Genomic DNA, 27318 nt, shown 5'->3' on the forward strand with positions numbered 1-27318 from the left:
TGCTGTTATATAATATATTATATAGTCTTTTTAATTCTGTCAAATCTGAATCTATCACTTCAGTCTATTATTATTATTAATGATAGGTTTAGGCCTACCAGCCTATGCCCCAATGTCAATTATTCACAGACCTAGGACAAAATTTTAGCAGTCTAAAAATAAAATGATCTCAAGTTAAACTGGTATAAATGGTTACCCCATGCAGGCGTCATCCTGGAAAGCATCAGGACCTCTTTAGAGCAGCCGCAGTGCAGTCGGTGCATCACACTCCAAGTGCTTCTACAGAGTCTGGAAGCGATGCTGTCCTCCATTGGGTCGCTCTTCGTATATATACCCATCCACGTTACCCTCAACCCCCGAGTCCACTTACCTGCTGTTGATAGTTGAAGCCTATACTGACACCTCAGTGGAAAAAAACGGCTCTATATTTTTAAATTATGCCAGTGGTGTTAGTCTGGCGGCTCTGGTTACATCTATTCAAACCGAATAGCCAGAGTGAAATCTATCCCAAGGGCTCTTTGTTGACCAGTCAGCCCTGGCTGAGTCGTCCCCTCTCCCGTCCACTCTTCATTCACCTGATTAACTTCTGGAAAAGTCGAAACACGAGCCGCGGATCACCTGTATGAGGGAAGCTGAGTGAAGCTCTTGAATTTTTAAAATAGTCATTTCGTTGCAGCTACCTGTCGGTCCATATGACGATTAGAGCCCTCCCCACCTGCCAGGATGGGTATCGGGTGTAACCGGGCCACTCTTCTGGCACGACTGACACCCCTCATCGAATGATACATGATACGGGCCTGCAGAACAAAGAGCATGGTGGAATAGTTTACAGATGACCAACGGAGCATTTGATGTATTGACAAACTCCCATCCACTGCATGAACCCCACCTGTTATATTATATATTACATATTATACACTTATAAGTATAATAAACTTATGAACACATGCTCAGACAAAGTGTCACCAGCAGTTAAGTCACCGTTTGTGGTTTAGGTTTTATGATATTTTATGAAATTCGGAATTGGGACAAAAGTCTGTAATTGGACTTATAGACTCTAAAACATGTTTTAGTTGGAAAGCTAATTATTTGCCTTCTTGAGTTTTTAGTGCATTTTAAGGTCAGCATTACAATTTAAATAAAGAAATGTGTTAAATTTTGGCAACAAGTTCCAAGTTTTTATTGTGGAAGGTATTTTTTTCATGAAAAAAAAAAGTATTTATTGGTTTAATAATTTTAAAAATAATTTTTGACAAATATTTTAAATTAATAAATTCTTATCATATAAATAAAATAATTTATAATAATATAAATCCTTTACATTATCTAGTCCTACTCTTCAGTTTATGATATTAACAACAATATTAGAATACTACATATTTGTATTTATTTTCTATTTATATACGTTTTTATTAATGCTGAAATTAAAAATAAATAAATAAATTAACTTTAAAAGTTAACTACTTTCACAAAGAGTTATGTGATATTATTCAGTTGCAGTAGGCTAAATATGCCTGTAATGCACTATACAGATTAAATCTTTAATACTTCTTAAATAATCACAAAAAAATTAATCCTGATGAGACAGAAATTTGTTAATTCAATATGCTCCATAAATTATAAATATTACAATCATACCATTGTTTTGAGCATATACACATTTTAAATACAGAAAGAGATAAAAGATCAACTGAAGACAATATTAACAATTTTTTGGAGCCAAAAGATTGTTTTATGGAGCCATTTCTGTCACTCATAATTTAGACACTTATTTGTAAACAAATAAATGCATGCATTACAGTTTAATTTCTGAAGAATATTTCACAGCATCACTTACACTTAAAAGCTTTAAAACAAGCTGCAAAGACACAGGAAGAAGAATCTTCTTTGCAGACTGTCAAAAAGCTCATTTTTACCATACAAGAAGGAATGACGGTTTGAAAATATATTGAGACGCTGTTAATAGACTGCATGGGGATGTAATATAATTAATATCGATCTGATATTGTTTGCTTCGGCTCTAAATGGCAAGAAACATTTCAGAAGATAACTTAGTATAAAAATGCTTATGCAATTCGATAGTAATTGGATTAATACAATTATGCAGTTATTTAGCATATTACAAAATACCTGAATATAATGATATATTCAACTAATACTAATGTCGTTCTGCATGTCATCACCTTACCATCGGCAACGTTAATTTTGACCAAGTTGGCATTATCAGTAGCCATGGAGACGGTGAGTCAGAGCATCTGCCATTTGCGTTTTTAATCAGACGGTCATCCATTAATAACGGAGTTGGGCTGGTTTAGTAACCGAGTCCTCGACATGAGACACGCTCGTCGCGGTCAAGATCCTTCGTCTCACATGTCAGCATCAGGATGCCATTTCACACAAGACGCACTCTGACATGAAAAAAAAATTATAAATAAGGCAGTAGTTTAGCCTCTGATCTTGTTGTTTCTTACACTTATATTGTTATATTTTATCGTACAATAACGCGGTCGTATCAGCCATCGTGTTATATGATGCTTCGTAAGACATATGATGATTGTTGGGTGTACCTGGCAACTCATTTACTAATGAGAGTTCAAAAGTGCAGGAGCGATTATTATTGTGATGGATATCAACTGAGCAATCATAACAAAGCTGGAGTCCTGATAAATCCGTCCTCCATTCTGCAGCACTTTGAACCCCTTTTTTTGTATATCGTTCCGTAATTGCGTTTTCTGCGTATGCCATCTATCATTTCTTGCGATAACAAATCCCAACACATTACCTCTAAGCTCTGTAGTCCGAAATTGTTTTAAGTGAAAATAATGGAGACATTAACGAATATCAAAGAGTATCAAGCTTCTCCTGTTAGTTCTGTGAACCGCTGGGACTGGTCACGTGACGGCAAACTCTGATTCCAGCCAATCACCGCGGCCGTCTGGGGCTGGGCATTACGTCATGTAGGCCTGTAGCCCTCTTGACCATCGCACTGCAGATAAAGGCCTCTAAATATTTCATTGAGGAGCTCATGTTTCTCCAGCACTGGAGGTCAGGGCTTTGGAAAGAAGCGGTATACGCACTGTCCCGTCTCTGTCTCCTTCTCCTTGACTGTTTACGGACAGGTTCTGACTCAGTGGAAGAGTAATAAGTTATAATGGAGTAAAACAAGTGTGCTAAAAGTACAGAGAAATAGAAAAGGAGAGGGAAATGTGGGAGGGTGAAGTAGAGCTACAGTTTGTGTTCATTTTTAATTCCATCTCACAAGAGAGGACAGATTGCTGCGTGACAGAGACATTTTGGTTGAAAAGATTAATTTGCCTTATGTTACTAAATTGTTTCCTCCCTTGTAAAACCAGTGACATCGTCCTCTGTAGGTCACTGATGGTACTAAAGTTGGATTACGATTCTACTTTCTGTAGCTTGAGGGACACCTGGTGGTCTATGTTGAATTCTGCACATAAAATTGGAAATTTTATATAATATAAGTTAATAAATTAGATGATGCAATTCATAGGCCCGCTTTATAGGCTACATTGATATGGCCTGAATTATTTCTGTGTTGTCTTTATGCTGTAATCTATAAAGTCTATTTTTGGAATCAAATGAAGAGGATTTTTGTTGGACTTGGAACAATTTCAAAATATTTTATTTGACTTCAATGTATAATATTCTCCTCTTGACCACTTTGATAACATGACTGCCATCTAGTGGTGGTACAGAGTAACAACAACATGCAAATAAATGATAAGGCTGTGCCCTTCAGGCTTTACAGTTTACCCACTTATCGAAATTGAATTGTGGCTGGCATTTAGAATATTTTTGTATATTTGTAATATACATTCAAATATATGTGAATATCATTTGGGTCATTCCTGCAGCATCATTTGAGCTTTGTATTTTTTTTTTTTTTTTTTTAATGTGTGGTAATATAAGTATTTTTTATTAAGGAATATAGCAGAATATAGAGGAAATATGCTCTAGTCAACCCCATGGCTATATTTAAATTGGTTATGATAGTTTGTGAGGATATCTTATTTTTAAACGATTATATGATCATGCTTATTTCTGTATTGTGTGAAATGTCAAGTGAAACAGGTCAGCTAATAACGCAAACACAATAGAATGAATCAGACTGATTTATAAGAATTGACTGATGTTTGTGCTGTTATTTTCGCACCAAAAATCATGTCACTTCCTGGAAGATGGCGTCATGAGCAACTGTCTTTTTTGATAATTAAAGGGACATTACAGCGTTTCTACCAGAGTGGAAAACAGTAAAATATTCGCTCTAATTACCAATTAAAATAAAATACTTAAGAAAAAATGCTTTTATTTTTGCGTTTTATTTAGCAACCAAACAAGGACATGAACATGACAAAGCAACATACTTATTTAATATTCATCCCATGTTCATTTACTTGTGATATTGTCTTAAAACTTATTTATTGTGAGTTTAACATTTTACCCAATGTATAAGCCTATACGATGGGGACACTAAAATGTCTTGAATACCAATATAGAAACCAAACATGAGTATGACAAATAAGGAAACATTCACTCAGAATTCACACCATGTTCATTCAAATGTGATACAATTTTTTTTTTTTTTTTTAAATGTATTTAACATTTTACCCAGTATACTGTATTAAGATACAGAGTGAAAGTGGGCCACATTTAGTTAAACTTGTAATTTAAATACCCATATATGTTTTTTTCTTGTCTTTTTTTTATGTATTTGCTAACTTTAAAGTTATAGTTCACCCAGATATGAAAATTGTCTATTTTTTAAATTTTGTTCCAAACCTTTGAGTTTCTTTGTTCTGTTGAATATAAAATATTTTGTTAACCAAACAGTTGATGGTAGCCAACTTTGGAAGTCAATGGCTACCGGCAACTGTTTGTTACCAACATTCTTCAAAATATCTTCTTTTGTGTTCAACAGAAGAAAAAAACTCATACAGGTTTGGAACGTGAGTAAATGATTACAGAATTTATTTTTTTTGGTGAACTATCCTTTTAAGGTCCAGCTATAATATTTACTTTTGAATTCAATTCATATCATTTGTTATTTGGAAGGTATACCAATAAATATTTTGGGATCATGCACTCCAGACGAATATATATATATATATATATATATCTTTTTCTTTCAAGTCCAGCTGGTCAGGTAAAGTGTGTCATCTCTGAATTCATCAAAAAAGAAAATCCTGTATTTTAATGAGAAATTACAGAAACATTTATTTACACCAAAATGTTCAGAATAAAAAGACTGACCATTTTTTCACAGAAAATAAAGATCCAAAGCAGTTTGTACACATATTTAATATTTTATTAAAAAAAGAAGTTATTACAGTTTACTGTACACAGCTATTTAAGAGATTATAATCCTATAGATAAAGAGCATTTGTCTTTGTGACAGGCATGCCCACTTCACAATGCAAAAGAAAAAAGAAAAAAAAAGAATGGCAAAAATAGTGTGTAAGATTAATGGATAAGGAAATAAAAGGGGCAAATTACCATAAAACCTGGGATAAAAAAATAAAAGAAAAGAAAAAGTAAAAGAAAAAAAAAAATATTTTTTTTAAATCAGCGTATCACACACTAGGTACTAGATACAGATACTATTTATAAAAAAAAAAAAAAAAAAAAAAATCCATGCTGTGTGCCCACATAAGCCCCATGTCTGAGCACCCTCTTGAAGCACAGGTATAAGGGACTAAAGGAGTAGACAGCCAGGACTGAACTAGACTGGACTCTACACCGGACGCATGCAAAGTGCACTGGAGAGTTCAACACAAATGCGAGACGCGATGCCATTGGCTGAGAGGGCCAGCAGGGGGAGCCTCTGAGGCCACGGCAGCAGCCGGAAGACATCTCTTCTTCCTCTCTCTCTTTCTCTCTCTCTTTCTCTCTCTCTCTCTCTCTGGCAAACAAACAGCTGGAGACCACAACATTAATAACTGCTGTCCCCTAGATGTGCGCGTGTGTAAGCACTGGGGGCTTATGGGTGCAAAACACAAAGGACACACTGTAATAATTTATTTCACCCCACCCACTAAAATAATAAAATGAAATAATAATAATAATAATAATAATAATAATAACAACTCCCTTCAAACCCAAACACATTTTTAGCATGTATTACCTGCTCCAGATGGGCATCTCTGTTATTGACATGGGGGGAAAAAACAGGAATCCAAAAATTAGTAAAATTCTCACAAAAAAAAAAAAAAAAAAAAAGCAGAATTTCTAATTATAATGGAAGCACACTTATACATGTTTATTTGAGATTCTCAGACTCTTTAGTCATTTTACTCTGACATGAGTTAAAAAAAAAAAATTAAAAAAAAAGGAAAAATATATAGTTCAAACTAAATGTCCATATTTCGTCTCTCATATTAAAGTCCAGGGATCAAAAATGAAGCAGAAATGAAATAGAGAAGCTGAGTTTGTCTTGTTTGTCGGGGGTGCATGTTGCTAGGCATGGCAAAATGTTTACCATAGCAACCAAACCGCAACCGAGAAGCATTTTCTTCCATGAGTGTCTGAAAGATGTGAAACAAAGCCACCTCTAAAAGTATGCAGTCTCTCTCCTTGTAAGATAACTTCTTAATACAATACTGCATATAAGTGGTGTTTTTCTTTTTTTCTTGAAAATATGAACAGATTTAGACTCAAAACTGAGACTTTTCTTTTTTCCCATTGCACAATTTGGCCAATTCTTGACTCGGGCTATAACAACATCAAATGTTTAGCCCATAAAACATCAATTTAATATGAAAAGAAAAGTTGAGAACGTAAAAAAGCCACTCCACGGGAAAAACAAAAAACAAAAAAAAAAAAACAGGCAGCTCTGGATCAAATCACATGAGCCGAACTGAAACACCTCCCCTTATGCCATTCCATCGGGGTCGACGTCCGTTTTTCTCTACACTTCAACCCCGTTTCATTTACATTTTGGACGATGAATGGATCTGCAAGTGCATTCTGAATGCGAGATTTGTGAGAATACTGCAAAACACACACACACACACACAAACTAAATCTGGTTCTTCATGGTACCAACATGCCACTGATGATATCTGCAGATGTTGAAATTCAAAAGCTCTTTATACAGAAGATATCTGCCTGTGTCCACACTGTCGTGGCGAACACTCACCCTGTTACTCCTAAAACCACAAGTCGTTCCAAGGCAGATCTTACCAAATGGGATCCTTCGGATAATATCTGTATTCAGACAAGCAGGTTACAAAACCTAAATCCATATGAACATCTAATTTTGATTTCACCACCCAGTAAAACTAACTAGATCTACATGAGGTCAAACAACAGCTATCATAGTTATGCACAAGCAATAGGAAAAGATGATGAACTCTACAAATGTTAGTAAAAATCTTGTTTTTTTTGTCTCTTTTCTCTTTAAGGTTTTTCTAGGCTAGACCAACAAAGTCCTACACAACCACTTCCAAATGTACAAAAAAAGATGCTCGTAAATAGGGAGAGGGTGCGAGACAGAAAGAGGAAAAAGACAAACACTCTGTGCATACATTGTTGGTACAAAATAAACGATTTGTGCTCCGTAAAGCAGGACAGTCACTTCCTGGTCGTTTTGTGAAGGTCACTGTGGAAGCGTAGAGCCATGTTTGGTGGTGTGGGGCTTCCACAACGAGGGAACAAAAGCCAGAAACATCGAGCTAGTGGAAAAGTTGAGCTTCGGTGTGCTAGCCTCTACATCTACATCCTCTTTAAAAAGACGCTCGAGGAACTTAAAGGGAGTCGTATTGAGATTTTCCGCTGGCGCTGTATCGTGGGCTTGATCGGTGAGCGGCGTTCGGTAAAGTCCTGATGATTGCTTTAGCATACAGCGTCGAAACTTTCCCAAATAAAAGAAGAGAGCTCCTCTCTTGAGCGTTTTTATCTTAAAACAGCTGTTTAAAGAGAAAACAAACAAAATGAAAAATAAAATAAGGGGGACAACCAGGGAAGCAACGATAATTCAAAATGACTTGCGTTGGGAAGGTGGATGGAAGTAATGAGGCAAAACGTGTCCGATCCAATTGCAACAACTCCACCTGAGGACCGTCCTGGCAAAAGGTCTAAGCCAAGGGGATTCGTGTATCAGAGCATCACGGACACAACTCTCAGTACATTAGTAACATCACAAGGGGACATAAAAATGGGCACCCCCGTTTAAATACAGCCTCTGTCCGGTCAGTCTGCATCGGAAAAGGTGGATTAGGTAGGCGATGACATGCATTCCAGCTACGCAGCTACCAACGTGGAATCAACGGGCAAAACTACAAGCCTTTCTTTTGTTGGGGTGACGGAGAGAGCGAGTGAGAGAGTGAAAGAGAGAAAAAAGGGGGAAAAAAACAACCACCAAGAAGTAGAGATAGAACACCTAGAGAGGGTGCCGTATTCATCATCAACGCTAGATATCCATAAAAATCCTGGTTTAGTAATAATAACGATAAAAAAAATCAAAAAAAAAAAAAAAAAATCACCTTGTTTAAATATGAATCTTTTATAGTCTGCTTCGCATGGTTAGGAAATAATATAGTCTCTGTGGTAAAGGGGAGAAACTGTCACCCTTAACTACAACTCCATGTCCTGAGCTTCGTCCTCTGAAAAGTCGGACATGGAGCTTTCTGAAGAGGAGTCGCCCGCTCCTTCCTCCTGCTCCTTCAGAGCCTCCTCTGTTGCATATTTCTGGATGTATTCTGAATAGAAATGGGGATGGGAAAAATATGTTAGACATAGAAAGCAACTATTTCACTACAAAAAAAATGTATGTAGGCAACTAACTTGATGCTAAAACAGTAAAATCTTTTTTTTTTTTTTAAATCTAAAATGATGTTTATCACTTTTGTATCACTAAATTAACAAATACATTTATACTACCATTTAAAACTTTGGGGTTGGTAAAATTAAAATTTTTTGCTTTTTTATTAAAAAAAAAAAAAAAAGCAAAGCTCACCAAGGCTATATTTATTTGGTCCAAAAACAAACAAACAAACAAACCAAAAAAAACCACTATTACGATGAATTTTTTTTCCAATTTAAAATTTGAAATGTAATTTATTCCTGTGATGACATATTAATTTTTATTACTCCAGTCTTCAGTGTCGCATGATTCTTCAGAAATCTTTCTAACATGCTAATTTGGTGCTGAAGAAACATGCATTATTATTATCAATGTTGAAAACTCAATAAAGAAAAGCATTTATTTGAAATAGAAATGTTCTGTAACTTTATAAACATCTTTACTGTCAAATTTGATTAATTTAATGCATACTTGCATACAAAAAAAAACAACAAAAACAACTTACTGACTCATCTTTTCAATGCAAACAAACTGTTGAACCAGTTAGAATCATAAGACAAGAAAGGGTCATGAAACTAACATTCACGCTTTTGGAAACAGTTGCCTAGCAAAAAGCACTGAAATGACAACACATCCAGCATGTTGCTTAAAAACACTTTGAAATACATACACTGTTATTTGTCTTTTTTTATTATTAAAAGTCTTAACTTTTGGCAGAAACAGAATTTAAAAGTCATGACTGATATAACTTCTACTTTATATTTTTTTGTTGGAATGGAAGGTCAGGCCAGGGTCAAGCAGAGCACCTTTCAGCAAATAACATAGACATGTATAGAACATTTTTTAGAGCAGAAGACATCGTAAAACTGTGATGTGAAATATGGTGACAGATATAAAACCAGAGGCCAGATGGAGGTTAAACGACTCGACTGCAACTCTTCAAATCACCTTTGATTTTCTGTTTGTAGTCCTCTGGCCGGTGTAGGTACATGGCTGCGGCGTCCCCGTTCAGAGGGTCGATGGGGTTCGGGTAGGCCAGCAACTGTGGCAAAAACGACTCGAAGATATTGGTGAGATCTGTGAGGAGAGAGAAAGAGAGGAAGTAGCCTTTAATACAGGAGCAGAGCAAAAGTCTTATGAGCCCTACGCGCAGCACAAAATGGAGGATTTGTGTTGAGTGACATGATTATGGCCTAATCTCCCTTTCAGTGTGGGGGCTGTGGACATAGATCTCTCTTTCTCTCCGTCTTTCTCTTTTTCTCTCATAGGCTGCACTGTATGTTCTAGCTGTCGCTCTATTACACAAACACAACCTGGTCAATGGCACAAAGCAGCTGAGTACATCTAAACTAAATACGAGAATGTACAGTCAGCCGGTCATTATCACAAAATAAATCCCTGATGATCAGGAGGCTAAAATAAAATAAAAAATAAAATAATATAAGATAAAATAAAATTAATTAGGATTTATTATGTGGGAAAAAAGACCATAGAGTGATACTTCAGTACAAAAGTTAATTAAATAAATAAACCAATAAATTTATATACACAACTATTCAAACACAAAACACAGACCAATCAGAATCAAGTATTTCAAAATAATATCATCAAATCTAGGCTGCAAAAAATCACTTACACTACTGAATAAAAGATCAAGTCACCATATAGGACAATTGCAATTATTGTATTATAAAGACAAAAACAGACAGACATCTGCAAAAAGACAGACAGTGGTGCTGAGAATGATAACTGGCTGGATGAGGCCACTTAAGTGTGGTTGTTTAGGGGAGCTGATGCTGTTTTCTGACCTTGCAGGTATTAGCTCATTCAGAGAGGGTAAGAGGATTACAGTGCACTGCGATCCTGTCTAAGGGGCCGGAGACTTTATTCTACTCCTCAGGCAGCATCAATGCAAGTTATGAGTTTATTCTCAATGTTCATGAAAGCAAACACATGCACAGTGACCATGCTCACATATACGTACCATAAAGAGCGGTCCATGTCTGGTTGATCACATCTAAACACACGGTCCCTGACCTGGACAAAGAATAATAGTCTTGGCATTAGAGGGTAGGTGATATGACACACCATCACATTGTTTTACTTCCACTTTTCCATTGCAGAATAATGTTAGCAGTTAAATTTTGCATGTATGCAATCTTTTCTAAACAGCATTTTTCTTTGTCGTATGGCTCTTTGTGTCAATAGACATTAAAATAATAGATATCACACATACACACACACACACAGTGGGGGGAAAAAATTTATTTTTGTATGTTTGCCCTCAGACAAGGAAATTATCAGTCTATAATTTTAATGGTAGGTTTATTTGAACAGTGAGAGACAGAACAACAAAAATTAATTAATTAATTTTAAAAAATAATAATAATAAAAAAATAAAGAAAAACATTTTAAAAAAGTTATAAATTGATTTGCATTTTAATGAGTTAAATAAGTATTTGACCCCTTCGCAAAACATGACCTCGTACTTGGTGGCAAAACCCTTGTTGGCAATCTCAGAGGTCAGATGTTTCTTGTAGTTGGCCACCAGGTTTGCACACATCTCAGGAGGGATTTTGTCCCACACCTCTTTGCAGATCCTCTCCAAGTCATTAAGGTTTCGAGGCTGATGTTTGGCAACTCGAACCTTTAGCTCCCTCCACAGATTTTCTATGGGATTAAGGTCTGGAGACTGGCTACGCCACTCCAGGACCTTAATGTGCTTCTTCTTGAGCCACTCCTTTGTTGCCTTGGCCGTGTGTTTGGGGTCATTGTCATGCTGGAATACCCATCCACGACCCATTTTCAATGCCCTGGCCCTGACAGTACATGTTGTCCTGTCCCCTTAGCAGAAAAACACCCCCGAAGCATAATGTTTCCACCTCCATGTTTGACGGAGGGGATGGTGTTCTTGGGGTCATAGGCAGCATTCCTCCTCCTCCAAACATGGCGAGTTGAGTTGATACCAAAGAGCTGGATTTTGGTCTCATCTGACCACAACACTTTCACCCAGTTCTCCTCTTAATCATTGGCAAACTTCAGACGGGCTGTACATGTGCTTTCTTGAGCAGGGGGGCCTTGCGGGCGCTGCAGGATTTCAGTCCTTCACGGTGTAGTGTCACCAATTGTTTTCTTGGTGACTATGCTCCCAGCTGCCTTGAGATCATTGACAAGATCCTCCCGTGTAGTTCTGGGCTGTTCTCATGATCACTGAAACTCCACGAGGTGAGATCTTGCATGGAGCCCCAGACCGAGGGAGATTGACAGTTATTTTGTGTTTCTTTCATTTGCGAATAATCGCACCAACTGTTGTCACCTTCTCACCGAGCTGCTTGGCGATGGTCTTGTAGCCCATTCCAGCCTTGTGTAGGTCTACAATCTTGTCCCTAACATCCTTGTACAGCTCTTTGGTCTTGGCCATGGTGGAGAGTTTAGAATCTGATTGATTGATTGCTTCTGTGGACAGGTGTCTTTTATACAGGTAACAAACTGAGATTAGGAGCACTACCTTTAAGAGAGTGCTCCTAATCTCAGCTCCTTACCTGTATAAAAGACACCTGGGAGCCAGAAATCTCGTTGATTGATAGGGGATCAAATACTTATTTGACTCATTAAAATGCAAATCAATTTATAACTTTTTTGAAATGCGTTTTTCTGGATTTTTGTTATTCTGTCTCTCACTGTTCAAATAAACCTACCATTTAAATTTTAAACGGATCATTTCTTTGTCAGTGGACAAACGTATAAAATCAGCAGAGGATCAAATAATTATTTCCCCCACTGTGTGTATGTGTGCATGTGTGCATGCATGCATGCATATATATATAAAAAACACAATAAAATTAATGAAACGTCAACAAAAAAAAACCTAAATATAAAAATGCTAATTAAAAACATTAATAATACTACATAAAAAAATACAGCTGAAAACAAAAGAAAAAAAAAATAGACAGGCATAGTTTTGGATGCATGTCAAATGTTTCATGGCATGTAGAGTTAAAATATGTGATTTGAAAACTGTAAAGGTCATTGCACACTGAGTTTCTGTATGCGTTTTTTCGTATTCATAATCCTTGCACACTGAGCCCGATGCGTATTAATTAATCCATTGCAAAAAAATTCACAAAACAGTAGCCTACTAAATGGAGTCTTCAAGCATTGAGGATGATTTTGTTGTCCTCTCGCTTCTTAAAAAAAAAAAGAAAGGAAATACTGGGTCCATCCAATCTTAAAATATAGAGAGGAAGGAGAGTTCCCAAGGAGCAGCGGGATTATGACGGGCGATTCAAAGTTTACTTCAGGATGTCAGTGGCTCAGTTTGATGCTCTGCTAGCAATACTAGAGCCACATTAAATTACTCGAGTCACATTTCTGTGAACTCAGTGTGCAAGGATATTTTTGGTCAATTTTGAGTTGGAAAGCCTCTGTTAACTGTATGTGTGAAACATATGAGAAAGAGCAGCATGAACATTCTTCAAAACATCTCCTTATGTTCCACAGAAGTAAAACAAATGTTTAGAAGTTTTTAGAAATAACATGAGTGTGAGTAAAATACATATTAAAAAGTCTAATGTTTTCTTCAGAGCACACCAAAAGGCAAATTAAAAATCAAATTTAGACTAAAGATACTTACGCTTCGTCGATGTTTGGATGAAAAATCTTATTCATAAATCCTGTAGAGAGATTAAAGAAGAAAGATGGAGTGAGATCAAAGATATAAATAAAACATTCAGTTGCAAAGGTTAATGAATTTAATGAATTTATTTTTTTCTTTTCCATGCATTAATGAGAATTCGGGAGGAAGGGAATGTGCTTAATTGTTATGAAAATTGTGTCAAATGTCAAATATCTTAATGGTCTTAGACACAAATGACAGCATTTGATTGCACAACAGGCTATTCCTAACTTTTCTCCAACCACACCATCTTTACAGACCATTAAATATGATAATCACAGAAAAGTCATGTGCTTTTTTTCACCTTTCACACCTCAAGTATGACTGTTTGAATGTACTCTACCCATCATTTCACAACCATACCAACGTTCGTGACTTTTAAAGGGCACTCAGCTGGCACTTTTGGATAAATGTATAGTAAAACTTTACCTATAGAGGGAGATTTGAAGGGGTATTTGTCTGGAAGATCTACTCGCACCTTCCATACGCCCCCTTCATATGGTGCTGACAGGAAAAACAGAAAGACACATGACCATTCAATTCACATCTGCTCTAGCATGTAACAGAGACTATGAAAAGACAAGCGATAATCATATAATGCAAACTCTAAATGACTAAGCGTAGAGGTCTTTGTATTCAGAAGTGACAGTGTGTGGGAGTAACCGTAATACTTAATTAGATGATTATGAATTATATGTGGAATGACACACGTGTGGGTGTGTACACATGTGGACGGGAAGCTGTGCTGCTGGCCTCGTGCAATATGGGGTATGGTGCAACATGTGCTCGCTCCAAGAATAGCCCTTTGCAATCTGACCCTTGTGGCCAGTAGCTCAAACTACGAAAGGTAAAGCCCAGCCACAGATAAGACCTGCTTCTACCTCTCAAAGCAGAGAGGCGAAAGATCATTAACCGTAAAAGCAGATGATATGATAATTACAAATGGGTCGCAAGATGAAAACAATTACATCATGTCCCAAATCAAGAGTTGTGTAAGATGTGCATGCTTAAATATGCAAAAGTGTCATGATTGCTTCATGTGATAGCTAGGTAAAGAAATCTAATAAGACTGTGAATGTCACAAAACATGTCATGACATGTCCGGGTCTTATTTCACCCTATTTAGAAAGTAGTAAGAAATTACTGTAATCAAAAATGAAAAAGTCAATTAGGATAGTAGATGCCTTTGATTTTTGTAATAAAAAAAAAAAAAAAAAAAAAAAGTGATGAGTCATAAATATGACTGTAGTATTAACAAAAAAATACAACTGTCATAATTGCAGTAATTCATGTAGTAGTCATGACCTTAAAAAAAAAAACACACAAAAAAAAAAAACACATTTTGTTCTATTTTTATTTTATACATGCATACATATCAAAAAGAAAAAAAAAAGAAAATAGAAGGCCGTAGTGCCAAACACTCGTCCGAAAGTCCAATAGATCAGTAATATACGGCGCGTAGATCCAAAAAATATGAAGATTAATAGACCAAAAAGAGCCACACTCATCCAAATAGCCCAAAAAGGCTTATCATTTATTATTCAGAGGTCATGAAAAGTGCAAAAAAGTGCAAAGGTGCAACAGTACAAAACATTTTTGGGTATTACCCTTTGCACTTTTTTGCACTTTTCATGACCTCTGAATAATAAATGATAAGCCTTTTTGGGCTATTTGGATGAATACGGATCATTTTGGTCTATTAATATACATGTATACATACATACATACATACATACACATTTACTTATTTAATTTATTTATATAGAATCCTATTTTGTGCTTTACAGTAAAGAAAATGTGCCTAATTTTTAAAAATGAAAAGAAAAAAAAAATCAATTAGTATAGCACTTTCCTTTGATTTTTGTAAGAAATAAAAATATATGACATTCATTTTTTTGCATTATTACAATTATGACAATATTTATTTGTAAATATTATAATCATATTACGACACATTTATATATTTTCATAGCATTTCTATTATGTATTAAATAATTCCCCCAATTCTAATTACTATATTATATATACACATTTTTATATTATTAAAAACTTATTTTAATTTATTAATATAGAATGTTATTTTTGCATTACAGTAAAGAGAATTAGGGAGGAAGGTGAAATGAGACCTGTAATGTTTTCATGAGGTTCAATTCAGCATGTGTGTAAATAAGTTAAAAAAGAGACTTACTTCCTTGTGGTCCATAAAACTTCACTACAAATTCATTGAGTCCACTCAGGATTGTGACTTCATGTTTACTCTCGATGCTAATGGAGACTGTTAAGGCAAATTCAAGAGCTTTAATACTGACTGTAAGCAATTTACAAAAGCAAAGACAAGCAATAAAATTCACAAATTCATTTATAGAAAATACTTTAGGGGAAAAAGTTAAATAAGGGTCAAATAAGACAGACTCACTCAAATAAAAAAGACAATTAACCTCAAGTTAAGAAAAGATACAAGTGGGAGAATGCACCAAAATGACCTTTTAAACAACAAAAAGAGTAGATTTACACCAACAGATCAATCTCTCAAACCGAGATTCTTTATTCTTTGACCATCAATAATTATCAAGAGGTTCAGCTCAGGAGATCGGATGGCAAAAACACAATCCGTGGATCTGACCCACAGCTCTCCGACTGATGCACACAGGGCGTCAGGGCAACTCAATACGACACACCCGTCATTAGCTATGGTTGTCAGGCTGTCACTTCTCATATTGCTGGCGCAGAGAGTAGCAGTCAGACCCTCGCTGAGCAAGACAAAACATGCTCACCACCACACCAAGACCATGACGGAGACCCGACGCTCTCAAAGACTCACACACAGTCTGCCATCTCAGCTTGAACACAACATGCATCCAAAACGCAATTCTCAAGCAGACTTTGTCATGGTTTGCGTTTTAATTGAATGAGTTACCGATGCTCTGATGCTATCGTGTGTGTGTCATGTGTCAGCTGTTGTGTAGGCTGCACTGTGACTCAAACCGTACATTCTTGCTGCCCAGACTGGCTCATGAAGGCAAACATGTTTACGGTCTGTTGAAACTGTGATGTGTCCTGTGACTCGTGTGAGAATTAACCAGTTGAGTGCTCGTCTCAAGGGTGCCTGTATCAACTGATGATTCTGGGCTCTACTGGGAAACAGAGCTGTCAATTTCAAGTGGTCGTCTTTAAACATCTGCTGCGAGAGACTGCAGGGCTCCCGGGAGAGGTGTGGAAGCCGCTCTCCGTCAGATTATCGTTCATTGTGGCTTTTCGACGCCAGAGTCTCAAGTTGCATAAACTGAATGACTGTAATTTTACAGAGATTTATCTCCAAAAATCTGACAGTGTGGAGCCAATGAATTGTATACCACAAAAAGTTGAAAAATCATTTTCAATATTCTATCATTTAAATTTATCTGAGAGAAAAAAAACAATTTATTATTAAATTAATTAATTAATTAATTAATTAATTATATTTATTTAAAAAAAAAAACACTGAGACATTTCTCAAAATATCTTCTTTTAATGTTCCACAGAATAAAGAAGGTCAAACAGGTTTGGAATGACATGAGGGTGAGTAAATAATGACAGAATTTAAATTTGAATGAACCAAGCCTAAAATTGTTAAATGTTAAAATAAAATCATAAAAACAAATTAAATACACCTTTAATAACCTTAAAATTATTTTGAAAGTTCATTGATTTGTTCCTACATTCCAATGACTTTTTTAATCTATCGACAAGTATTTAACTATAAATTTAAAATAAGAGTAAAACATTTTTAAAAAAGCAAATATTATAAAAAAAAATTAAATTTAAATTTAAACATTGAATTTATGGTTTGATTACATTTTTTGTTACCCTTAACTAAATTTTACACATTAAATTATTTTAAATATGTATTTGTGAAAGTGTAATTTACACATTTCACCATTTCTTTTTATTTTATTATTTTTACATTAAATTTTTCTTTTCAATTAATAAACTGATAATTAATTCCTTCATTTTTTAATTCCCACTAGTCCTCCACAGTGATACAAGGGAGCCAGATTGAGAGAGGATGAGTGCGACAGAGAGGGATAGTGTTTTCTGTTACAAGACACCAGCTGGCTTCTTCATCAGTTGTAGCTCTAAGAGGCCGTGGTCAACAAGGTGTTAAACATCAAGGGTTTATTTTAGGCTGTGAAGCATCTGCAGAGGCTGAGAGAATAGTGGAAGCACCCAGTAACAGTGCATCTCTGCACAATGCGCTCATGCTTTTACTAATCCAAATCTGAACAACACAGAACCATCATTAGCTGCTTATCCTCAACCAACACAGAGACTCGGAACAAACGTGATCCTGAAGATCGGACTGATGACTCATGCATAATAAACATGAATTTCACACAACTTTTTTTTTTTTTTTTTAACACATGAGATCAGATTCCATTCAGGTAGGAATGTTGCCGTCTGGCAGCCCGTACAGGTTGCTCTCGAGGAGACTCGTGAGATAAAGAAAGGGGTGAGTGTGTGTGTGGAGCTTCAGCAGACCTGTTAAAGAATCTGTGCTCATTGCTGTGATCATGAGACCTCCAGTGGAGAAGCACCAAGCTGAGCTGTCTGGCTGTGCCCAATGACATGTGGGACTACTTTTCGCCTGTATATTAAGCCTCTTTTGGATAGACACAAAAGCAATTGCTCATGCATGTACAGACACACACACACATACACACTCTCAGAAAAGCAGAAGCCTGGAGGCTACAGGGGTTTTTCTCCATTCCCCATGCCTTTGAGGCAGTTTTGATGCCTGCTGTTTTCCTTCATCCTAAAGACTACACAGGAAGAGATGGATTCATACCGAAAACACAGGTTATATTCCTCTCCACCTTCATCCTTTGAGAGTCATTTATCAGCACTGTACATTAAAACCTCTATTGATTTGATAATTCAATTTTCCTTCAGTTCTTCGTCTGAACTGCAAGGCACGTGTTTCTCCTCTGAGGCATCGGTGGCACAGATTTAAAATAGATCATTATTAACTGTCCAGAAATCCTGTACGCATTAAAGAAATGGTTCTATCATTATCTATTCATCCTCAAGTCACCCCATACATGATACATGATGTTTTTTTCCAGTGTGGAACACAAAAGGAGATATTTAGTAGATTGTTTAAGCTGCCCTTTTCCTTACAACAAAACAGGATGGCTATTTTGACTCCATAAATGTGAAAGGAAGAAATAAATGGTCCATAGGATTCAGAAGTTATAATACAAGTGTTTGAAGCAGCTTTGAGTCAGAAAGACAAAATTTGAGTGATTATTTATTACAAATTTCAACCTTAAATCTTCAGAAGACTTGAAACGGAGCAAACAAGTTGTGTGGACTACTTTTAGGTATTTTTGAAGCTAAACAGCACGAGTCCCTATTCACTTTCATTGTTTTGAAAAGAGCATTCTTCAAAATATCTCCTTTTGCAATCCACTGAAACAAGAAAGTCATTGCATTAATGAAAACTAAAACTATTAAAAATCATTTTTAGTATTTTAAATAAATCTGAAATAAAATAAAATCTAAATATTAGATGAAAAAAAAAAGTTTAAGTCTAAGAACTGAAATTAAAGGAAAAAATGAATTAAAGCTAAATATAACTATATATATAAAAAAATAACTACAGCACATAGCAAAATTACTAACACAAATTAAAATTAAACTGAAAACTAAAAATAAAGGGGAAAAAAATTAAAGCTAAATATAAAGAAAAAATAACTACAGCACAGAGCAAAATTACTAACACAAATTAAAATTAAACTCCAAACTAAAAATAAATTTTAATTTCTGGGTCTACTCAACTACTTCTTAAAGTTCTTATAAAGCGAAACCACACTGTACTATTAATCACAGCAGTGATGCATCCCTTCCCCAAACATATAGGCAAGAGAAAAGCTATGATACGCCTCTGATACTGTTCAGCGCACACAACCTTTAGTGAAATTCTTGTAAACAAGGGTTTAACTCCTGCCCAAGTCTCAATCCGGGTGCTGACAAAGCAACCCAAATGTGTTCTCTTCTCACAAGATGCTGTCTTGACACCCACCTGTTTTCACCCATCTCAACGCTCCCCACCCCCCCCTTCAATGGATTTGTATGGATTAAGCCATAATCTACGGGAGACCCCTGGGCCAGTGTTCCTTTACGCACACGTATAATCTAATCATACTAAAGAGACTGATCAATCACCTCACTCAAAAATATCAGATACATTTATGGAACAAGAGCGAGCACCACTCGTATTAGCACTGAAACAACACACGCTTAGACATGGATTCCTACCAGCTGTTGTGGTCGGTTGCACAATGCCGTCTTATGCACAGATGATTATGAGTGTTTATAAACCTGTGTGAACGAACAGGTCCCAACAAGCACGTGTCTAGGTATATGATCTTATAGAGAAGCTGCTTTGTTCTGCTTTGCCCTTTGGGTTAAAAAAAGAACAAAAAGACAATTTGTGTAAATGGTCACCCCATGCAGAAGAAAACCACAGGGGGTTCACCTTCTTTTAGAAGTCTGTTGTGAGAAAACAACATACTAGCCTGGACAGACAAATGAAAGACAAACCCAGCATGGAAAGAAAGCCTTTGAATTTATGCTCAAATAAACACTTCTTGTGCAGTAAAAACTATTTTGGTCATTTTGTCAACTTAAATTAATGAACAAAGAATTTTGAGTTTCCATCTGCACTACTTTATATCGTTTTATGAACTGCTTTGGCAATTTATCATGTCTCACTGTTTTTTTTTTTTTTTAATTAAAATATTTATATTAGTAAAACTCGTTACACATTACAAGTACATATTATAGTAATAACACTAAATTATACATAATTGCAAGCAACTAACCCTAAACCAATCACAAATCTTAAACCTAACCATACAAGTACATGTTAATTAATATTACTCAGAACTTAACTGTATAATTAAACTTTAACAAGGACACTTTAAAATAAAGTGTAACTAAAAACTTTTTGTAGATTTTAAATTATCAAAGTTATTACACTATTGTATGTACAAAATTAAATAGACATCTTTGGCCATTTATCATGTCTCACTATTTTGTTTTCATAAAAATAAAAAAAAATTATTAATCTATATCTATCTATCTATATTATATTATATTATATATTTTTTTTAAATCTATTTTTACATCATAGAATAGTAATGCCACAACCAATCATAAAGAAAAACAAACAAACCCCCATCATTTTAGTATTTTAAAGCTGCTACAAATAATGCCCTAATTTTAACATTATGTTTAATGGTGTAGCAAAAAAGCTTTTTAGCTAGTTTTTTAGTAAATGTATCTTGGTTTAGGTTCTGTTTTTCCCAGTAGGCCTAATGTCTTTTTTCTTCTTGTAGGTCCATTTCGTGTGATTCTTGAGAATAAAAATTTGAACTAAAATCAGAACAAAATTGAAATACAGGTATGCAGACTGTGGAGTGTGTTCTCAGTCATTTAGAACCGGTTAAGTCGACGGCCACCGCACTGAATCACAGCATGAGTCACAGGGTACAATTACAATTAAATCTGTCTCTTGCAAGAAAGACAAACACAATAGCCAGGTTTACCCCCTCCCTGCAGGAGCAAATCCCTCCTGTTCATTCTGGATAGCCAAGGATGAAAACAGCGGGCAGACATCAACTGCCAAGGCACGGCGGCGTAGCAGCATGTTCTTTCCTGAGACGCATTCATTCATCATTACAGACAAACACAGAGAGGAGGGAATCTTGTTCTCTGACACCTAATGCTAACGGCTAGCCTTGGGGTGCAGGCAAAATATTTACCCACTGCCAACAGGGTGGAAACAGTGTTAGTGCCACATTATTTACAGATGATTAAAGACAATACATCACTATTCTTCTGCAGGCCAGTTCAGTTCATGTAAGAGCGTCTGCATAAAAGCTTTGTGGTCTAAAATATTTATGTTTATGCCAAAGGCTGTGGTCATTCTGTCCAAAGAGTTTCTATTTTGTAATCCACTCAGACACCTCAGTCCACTAACAGTGTGAAGTCTGCTAATGTTGGTTAAAAAACCAGCTGGAGCTTGTGGTGCACATTTACAAAACAGACAGGCCCTCACACAAGCTAAATGTGCTCACTATTTTTATTTAAACCTCATATTAAGGTATAATTGTGTGCAAAACTTACCACCTGGAATTTTCCAAGTGCATCCTTAATACAGAGCAACAAGCCTGGACACAAATCAACAACAATTTTTCAATGCATTTTCTAATAAGGAAACTTCTGCGAACAGGTAGGCAGATAGCTAGCTAGCTAAATAAAATTAGCTAACTGTAATTAGCTACTCTACGTCATTTTTTAAATTCCAGAACTGTTGCACTCTAATAGAAGAGTGACTTTTTGTGAGAAGGGAGGACCGTTTTTCTCTCTTGCTGCCATGCAGTCACAAGCACACCATTTTTGCTCAAATTGGGCAGATGAAAGACAGGAAGTGTGGCAGTTTTTAGTCTGCACGATGCTAAGAGGAAGTACACGGGTTCACTGATGGAGAAACAGACAAGATGTACCTTGAGGTTTAAGATTCCATTCAACCATCTAGTGAATATGGGTCATGATTTGCATCAGGTGAAATAGGGTTAGAAAGGCAGACGTCAAACCGAACAGGAAGCCATCTATGGCCAATGCCAGTACCCCTAAAACAACTTCCTATCCTAGTGTAACTTCACACCCTTCCCCAGCTGCCTGGCTCAATGACTCACTGTGTAAGTTTGCTCTGCTCAGGACTGAAGTTATGCTGTGTGCAACTTACCTCTGGAGTCACATGCATGAAAGTTCAAGCATTTTTCTCGAATCTGGTTAGCTCTCAGAAAGAGATTGGGTGAATTAGTGAAAAGTTATTACAGTGACCCTTCCTGAGTAACAGCGAAACACTCAAAAAGAACTGCATTAAAAAAAAAAAATTTTTTTTTAAATCTCCCTTCCCTTGTCCTAACTCTCTCCATTAGGGCTCTATTTAATTCCCTAATTAACTAGCTTTCATTTGATCAGCAGGCACATGCACAGTTCTGAGACGGTCTTCATCTCTCCTGGACATCTGCTGCACTCTAAGGCTGGGCAATATCTCAAAAATTCATTATGTAGTTGTGATTTGGCTGGAAATAAAAAATGAAGTAACATTTTGAATATGGCAATGATTTTAAGCATTAATGGCTCCTTGGCCATTATGTTTCTTAAAGACTGTCATTAGGAAAAGTTTGCAGTCTTTCCTTAGTATGCAAGCTTTAATAGCAATTTAAAGTGATTAATAGTAATCGTCATTTAAACTTCAGCAAAAGCAGTTTAAAGCGAAGTGTTTTATTTATTTTCTTAAATTAGTCCAAACTGTTAATTTCAATAAATGAATTTAACAACTCATCTGTGTCATCATTCTACATTTGGTTTTCGGCAAACGGTGCAGGCAATCGTGGTACGCCTGTTTCACACATACTCAGTTTGCAGTGTGTATGTGGTGCTTATTTTTCTCCACACCCATGTTAATGGATTAGAGCAGGGCTATTCAGTTAGCTTCATTTGAGGGCTGGATTATCGAACTGAAAATTTGAAGGGGGTCGTCCTGATCTCTTTCTGGGGGGACCTATAAAATTAGAAATTAAATTGAAATCAAAAATCTATAGAAAGGTTTACATTAGTGCTGTCTGTCAATCGATTAAAAAAAAAAATTAAATCACACATTTTTCTGTAATTAATCATGAGTAATAGCATATTTATATTGTCATAATTTCATATTGAACCTCCAAATTAATGTTGAAACAACATCAAGACAATATATTTTAAATATGTTTTTAATGGCATCTTTTTACTAAGTACCCTATTATTAATGAATGAATAGTTCATGTATTGAAGAGACCTGCACTCCCATGGGAGTACCACGGAACCCAACGTAACAGGGTGCGGTGCGGAATAACTCTTGATGGGCGAGTGCGGGTGGGAAGAGACTTGTGTGTGTGCGGGATGCGGGAGAATAAAATTATTTGCGGGACTCCCGCAAAATAGAAATGATCTAAACATAAAATGTCTAAAACATAAATTGTTATTTATCTGTTGCATAAAAGCAAAAAGAACAACTAATATTAACATTAAAATGATTAACATGCGCAAGCTAGGCAGAGATTCTATTTATAACACGTGTTTAAAGGGTTGCGCAATGTAGCCAATCACAGACTCAGCTGTTGATTTCTGGAATGCAATGGCCAGTCAGAGGTGACTCACCACAGTGCTGAAATTGCGTGCTCACGAATGGTCTCATTTTAATACACGATGTGTAGACATTGTGAAAGAATCATTGTTTATCGGGAGCGTTTATGCTGGGACGTTGTGGAGTTTAGGAGATGTACAGAAAAAACATCTATATAGATTACTTTTATGCGGGCTTCTGCGGGCGGGAGCGGGACAAAACATGAATGTCGCGGGCGGGAGTGGGACCAGATAAGATATATTTCTGCAGGAGCGGGCAGGCGCGGGACTGAAAAATCCGTCCCGCACAGGTCTCTAATGTATTGAACCATTAAATTAACATTTGTGATTTTAAAATAATCTTCACATAAACTATAAATTGTATATGCATAAACTATACAGAATAATCTTTATTCAAGCTACAAGTGTTAATCAGCGACTAGAGCAGTCGAGTGATCTTTTTCTTTTGTTCTTTGATTTACATCAATGACAGACTTCAGCAGGTTTTACTTTAAAAGCAGTGCTGTCTCTTTAAAACCTGATGCACATGATGCGGATCTGACACATATCTATCTTCTCCAAACTTTTGATGGTCATTTAAGACTACGTTTACGAGGTAACTCGCCAAAACCGCGTATTTTGACATAATTGTGTGTTTTTTCATCCGTTGAAGCGCTTCTGGTGCACTGTCTGATGTGGCTCAGCGTCTGTGTACAGCCGAACGAGCAACCTTTCAAACTATAGCCTACTTCACTGCACCGTTTAGCCGTTAACTCACCACATTCTCGGGTTATGAGGAATAAAGAAGGGAAAAGTTAATCTTCCGATCTGTAGCAGCAGTATCTTCTCATGTAAAAGTTATTAGAACCGTGTCTAGGGACAAGCTGGCCATCACACTGCTCTGACCTTAGCAGCCCGTTTGTATCCTATTATTTGATTCGCTTGTGTCGCTTATGACAGAACAGCTAATCACGACGATCTGGTCTTCGGAAAAGATTATTTTATTTGCTTACATCAGAATCTTTTTAAAAACTGGCTGTTGTTCTCACTACATTGCATTGTTATATTTCATAAAAGTTTTTCCTGCCAACTGGCGTTACATATACTCGCCAATGCTAGGCCTGTCGCAATAATCAATATATCGACTTATTGCACAATATATGTACATAATCTCTATAATTTTTGGTGATGCAATATATTGCCCATTGTATTTACAAAAAATTTGTCACATTCCACTTGCGCCTGTGTCTTTTGCAGCTTCTTGTACGTAATGTGGTGTAGTTATTAGGTGCTAGTATAATTTTTTTTTTTAAAAATGCTTCTATAAAAAAAAAAAGTTTAATATGCAGATATGGCCTTAGTTAGGTATCTGTGCCTTTGTGCATGTGGACATCTCTATGTTTTAACTTTGTCATAGTTCTTACATTAAGCATTTGAACTATACATGGCAACAATGGCTGTTTGACATTGTTATTTGCCACCATGCAATTAGAGCAAATACATACAAATATCTACCAAGAATACTTAAAAAAAAAAAAACACACAACAACAACATCTAGCAACATCACACAGCCCTATGCCAGAACAGAAACTCCACCCTACTGTGACACGACATCTACTCTCTGTGATACGTTATACCACATCACAGCACATACTCAAACAACTACAAGTGCAAACACCTATATAGGCTATGTGGGACTGTTGTAGATGCGTGCACTGTTCAGATCAACTCCAGATGTCTGTTTGCATTATGTCTCATAAAGGCATAGTCATCTGTAGCCATCTTCACTAAAGAACTGTTGAATAAACATTATGACACACTTGCATATTCCCTGCCAACGTGCACATCACAAACATTATGCGCTGTGCCAGCATGTCCCATAAGTGTGCATTTGTTGATTTGAAAGCGAGCAGCAGCTGCCTGGTTATATATGTGTGTGTGTGTGTGTGTGTATAAGAGCAGATGAGTGGGGGGGGGGTCTGGGAGAGAGAGAGAGAGCGGAATCTGGCTCTACCATTCACTTTTGGTAAAGCCTTAAGGGCTAAAACTGTTTACCTGTAAGATTAGCAACCTCTTCCACATCATCTCTTATAGCATTAACTAATAACGTAGCCACCCAGGAAACCACAGCAGGAAATTAATACTACGGAGACTCATCATATGCATTATCAGTGGCATTATGAACTATAGAGGACAAGTGGTTTAGAGAATGAATGGATGGATAGGTCATTATGAAGTCATGAAGTAAGACTCAGATGATCGAAACTAACCCTAACCTAAAAAAAAAAGAAAGAAAACAGAACAGTGACCAAAATATAGCCTATTATTAGTGGTTGACAGAGTATAAAGGGAAGCATGGCTGAAGGTTGGAATAAATTTGATGTTATTTTAGTATTACTGAGATGTTGGTTTTTTTTTGGATAATTTGAATAGTTTTGGTATTGATTTTAGTTATTTTAGTACATCAAGTTAAACTGAAAAATGTGAAATATTTCCTTGTGAACAAGATGAAAGGTTTCTTTTTAAATAATTTATATTTCATATTTTATTTCATATAACAATTTTTAATGGTTTTAGTTAAGTTTAATAACCCTGGTTAATATATATATGATTGAATTTATTGTAAAGATAGCAAATTATAATTTAATCACAATAATTAATTTGAAATGTACATGAATTATAATTACTTAAAGTTACAGTCCGTAAGTTTTGCCTCTTTGTCGCCATCTACGTTTGAAAACCTGGAATTGCAAGCTGCTTGCAGAATTATCTCGCTTGCATGGGTTGTGAGTTTGCACGGCTCGGATGAATCTAATGTTTTGAGGTGAATGTGTGGCTGTCAGTCACTGCACCAGTGTGGATGTTTACTGTACTTCGCAATCACAAATTCTAGCCTGTGTTTTGGAATATATGACCCAAATAAGAATTTTCACCGTATACTGCCATCTGAACAAGTAACAAGTCTGCCACATTTGTTCTGACCAGCTGAGGAAAAAAGCATTACCATAAATCACGCTACCAATGGTAATTAAAATCTAAAGACCGGTCAGCTCATATCACATCTAACCGTGCAAAGTATTATTATTGTTACACTTTATTCTCAAATTATTAAATGTTAACAACATCAGCATTGCGTGACTATGAGTACAGTGTGTATTAGCGTGTAGATTTCAGTTTCTGTAACGTTTCAGTCTAATATCTAATTATCACGCCATTTGAATTTCATGTTAAGAAATTCTTTTAACCCCAAAAGCAAATTATTCTCCCTTCGAACTGGTTTTCTTTAAAATACAAATCTTGCGTAATCTCAGGCTATCTGTAATCAGAAGCACATTTAAAACTAAAATATAATTTAATTTCATTCACATGCGTTTCATAAACACATAATCCTTTCTGGATTACAATCCACTATCAAAATGATACTTTTAATTATACAGGCTGCTGTGAGAAAAGGCTATAAACGATCCGTCACCTGCAGGATCCTCACATGCGATAGCCTAGTAGCCGGGACAACTTCTTTATGTTTACAGACGTGATGTAATGACGCAGTGCCATGCTCGAATTTCCCGCAGAAACCTACCCATACCACTCAAACTAGAAAACATT

General features: G+C 36.1%; 1 protein-coding gene and 1 long non-coding RNA gene across 2 annotated transcripts in view; both read right to left on the reverse strand.

The window, feature by feature from the left end:
- Positions 1-342: 342 nt before the first annotated feature.
- On the reverse strand, positions 343-2753 carry LOC131538295 (uncharacterized). The gene is made up of 3 exons (XR_009270525.1): positions 2568-2753; positions 2189-2408; positions 343-797 (listed from the first exon to the last, which is right to left on the reverse strand). It is a non-coding gene; the product is annotated as an uncharacterized LOC131538295 (long non-coding RNA).
- Positions 2754-5306: 2553 nt separating this feature from the next.
- Positions 5307-27318, reverse strand: part of ube2h (ubiquitin-conjugating enzyme E2H (UBC8 homolog, yeast)) — a 33003-nt gene continuing 10991 nt past the window's right edge. Inside the window, exons 2-7 of the mRNA XM_058773283.1 lie at positions 15685-15761; positions 13926-14000; positions 13455-13494; positions 10806-10858; positions 9770-9898; positions 5307-8717 (exon numbers count right to left, since the gene is read on the reverse strand). Of these exons, the coding sequence (XP_058629266.1) occupies positions 8593-8717; positions 9770-9898; positions 10806-10858; positions 13455-13494; positions 13926-14000; positions 15685-15761 (499 nt within the window). The 3' untranslated portion in view covers positions 5307-8592. The remainder of the gene's footprint in view (positions 8718-9769; positions 9899-10805; positions 10859-13454; positions 13495-13925; positions 14001-15684; positions 15762-27318) is intronic.

The sequence above is a fragment of the Onychostoma macrolepis genome, chromosome 04, assembly GCF_012432095.1.
Source record: "Onychostoma macrolepis isolate SWU-2019 chromosome 04, ASM1243209v1, whole genome shotgun sequence".
Taxonomy (NCBI): Eukaryota; Metazoa; Chordata; class Actinopteri; order Cypriniformes; family Cyprinidae; genus Onychostoma; species Onychostoma macrolepis.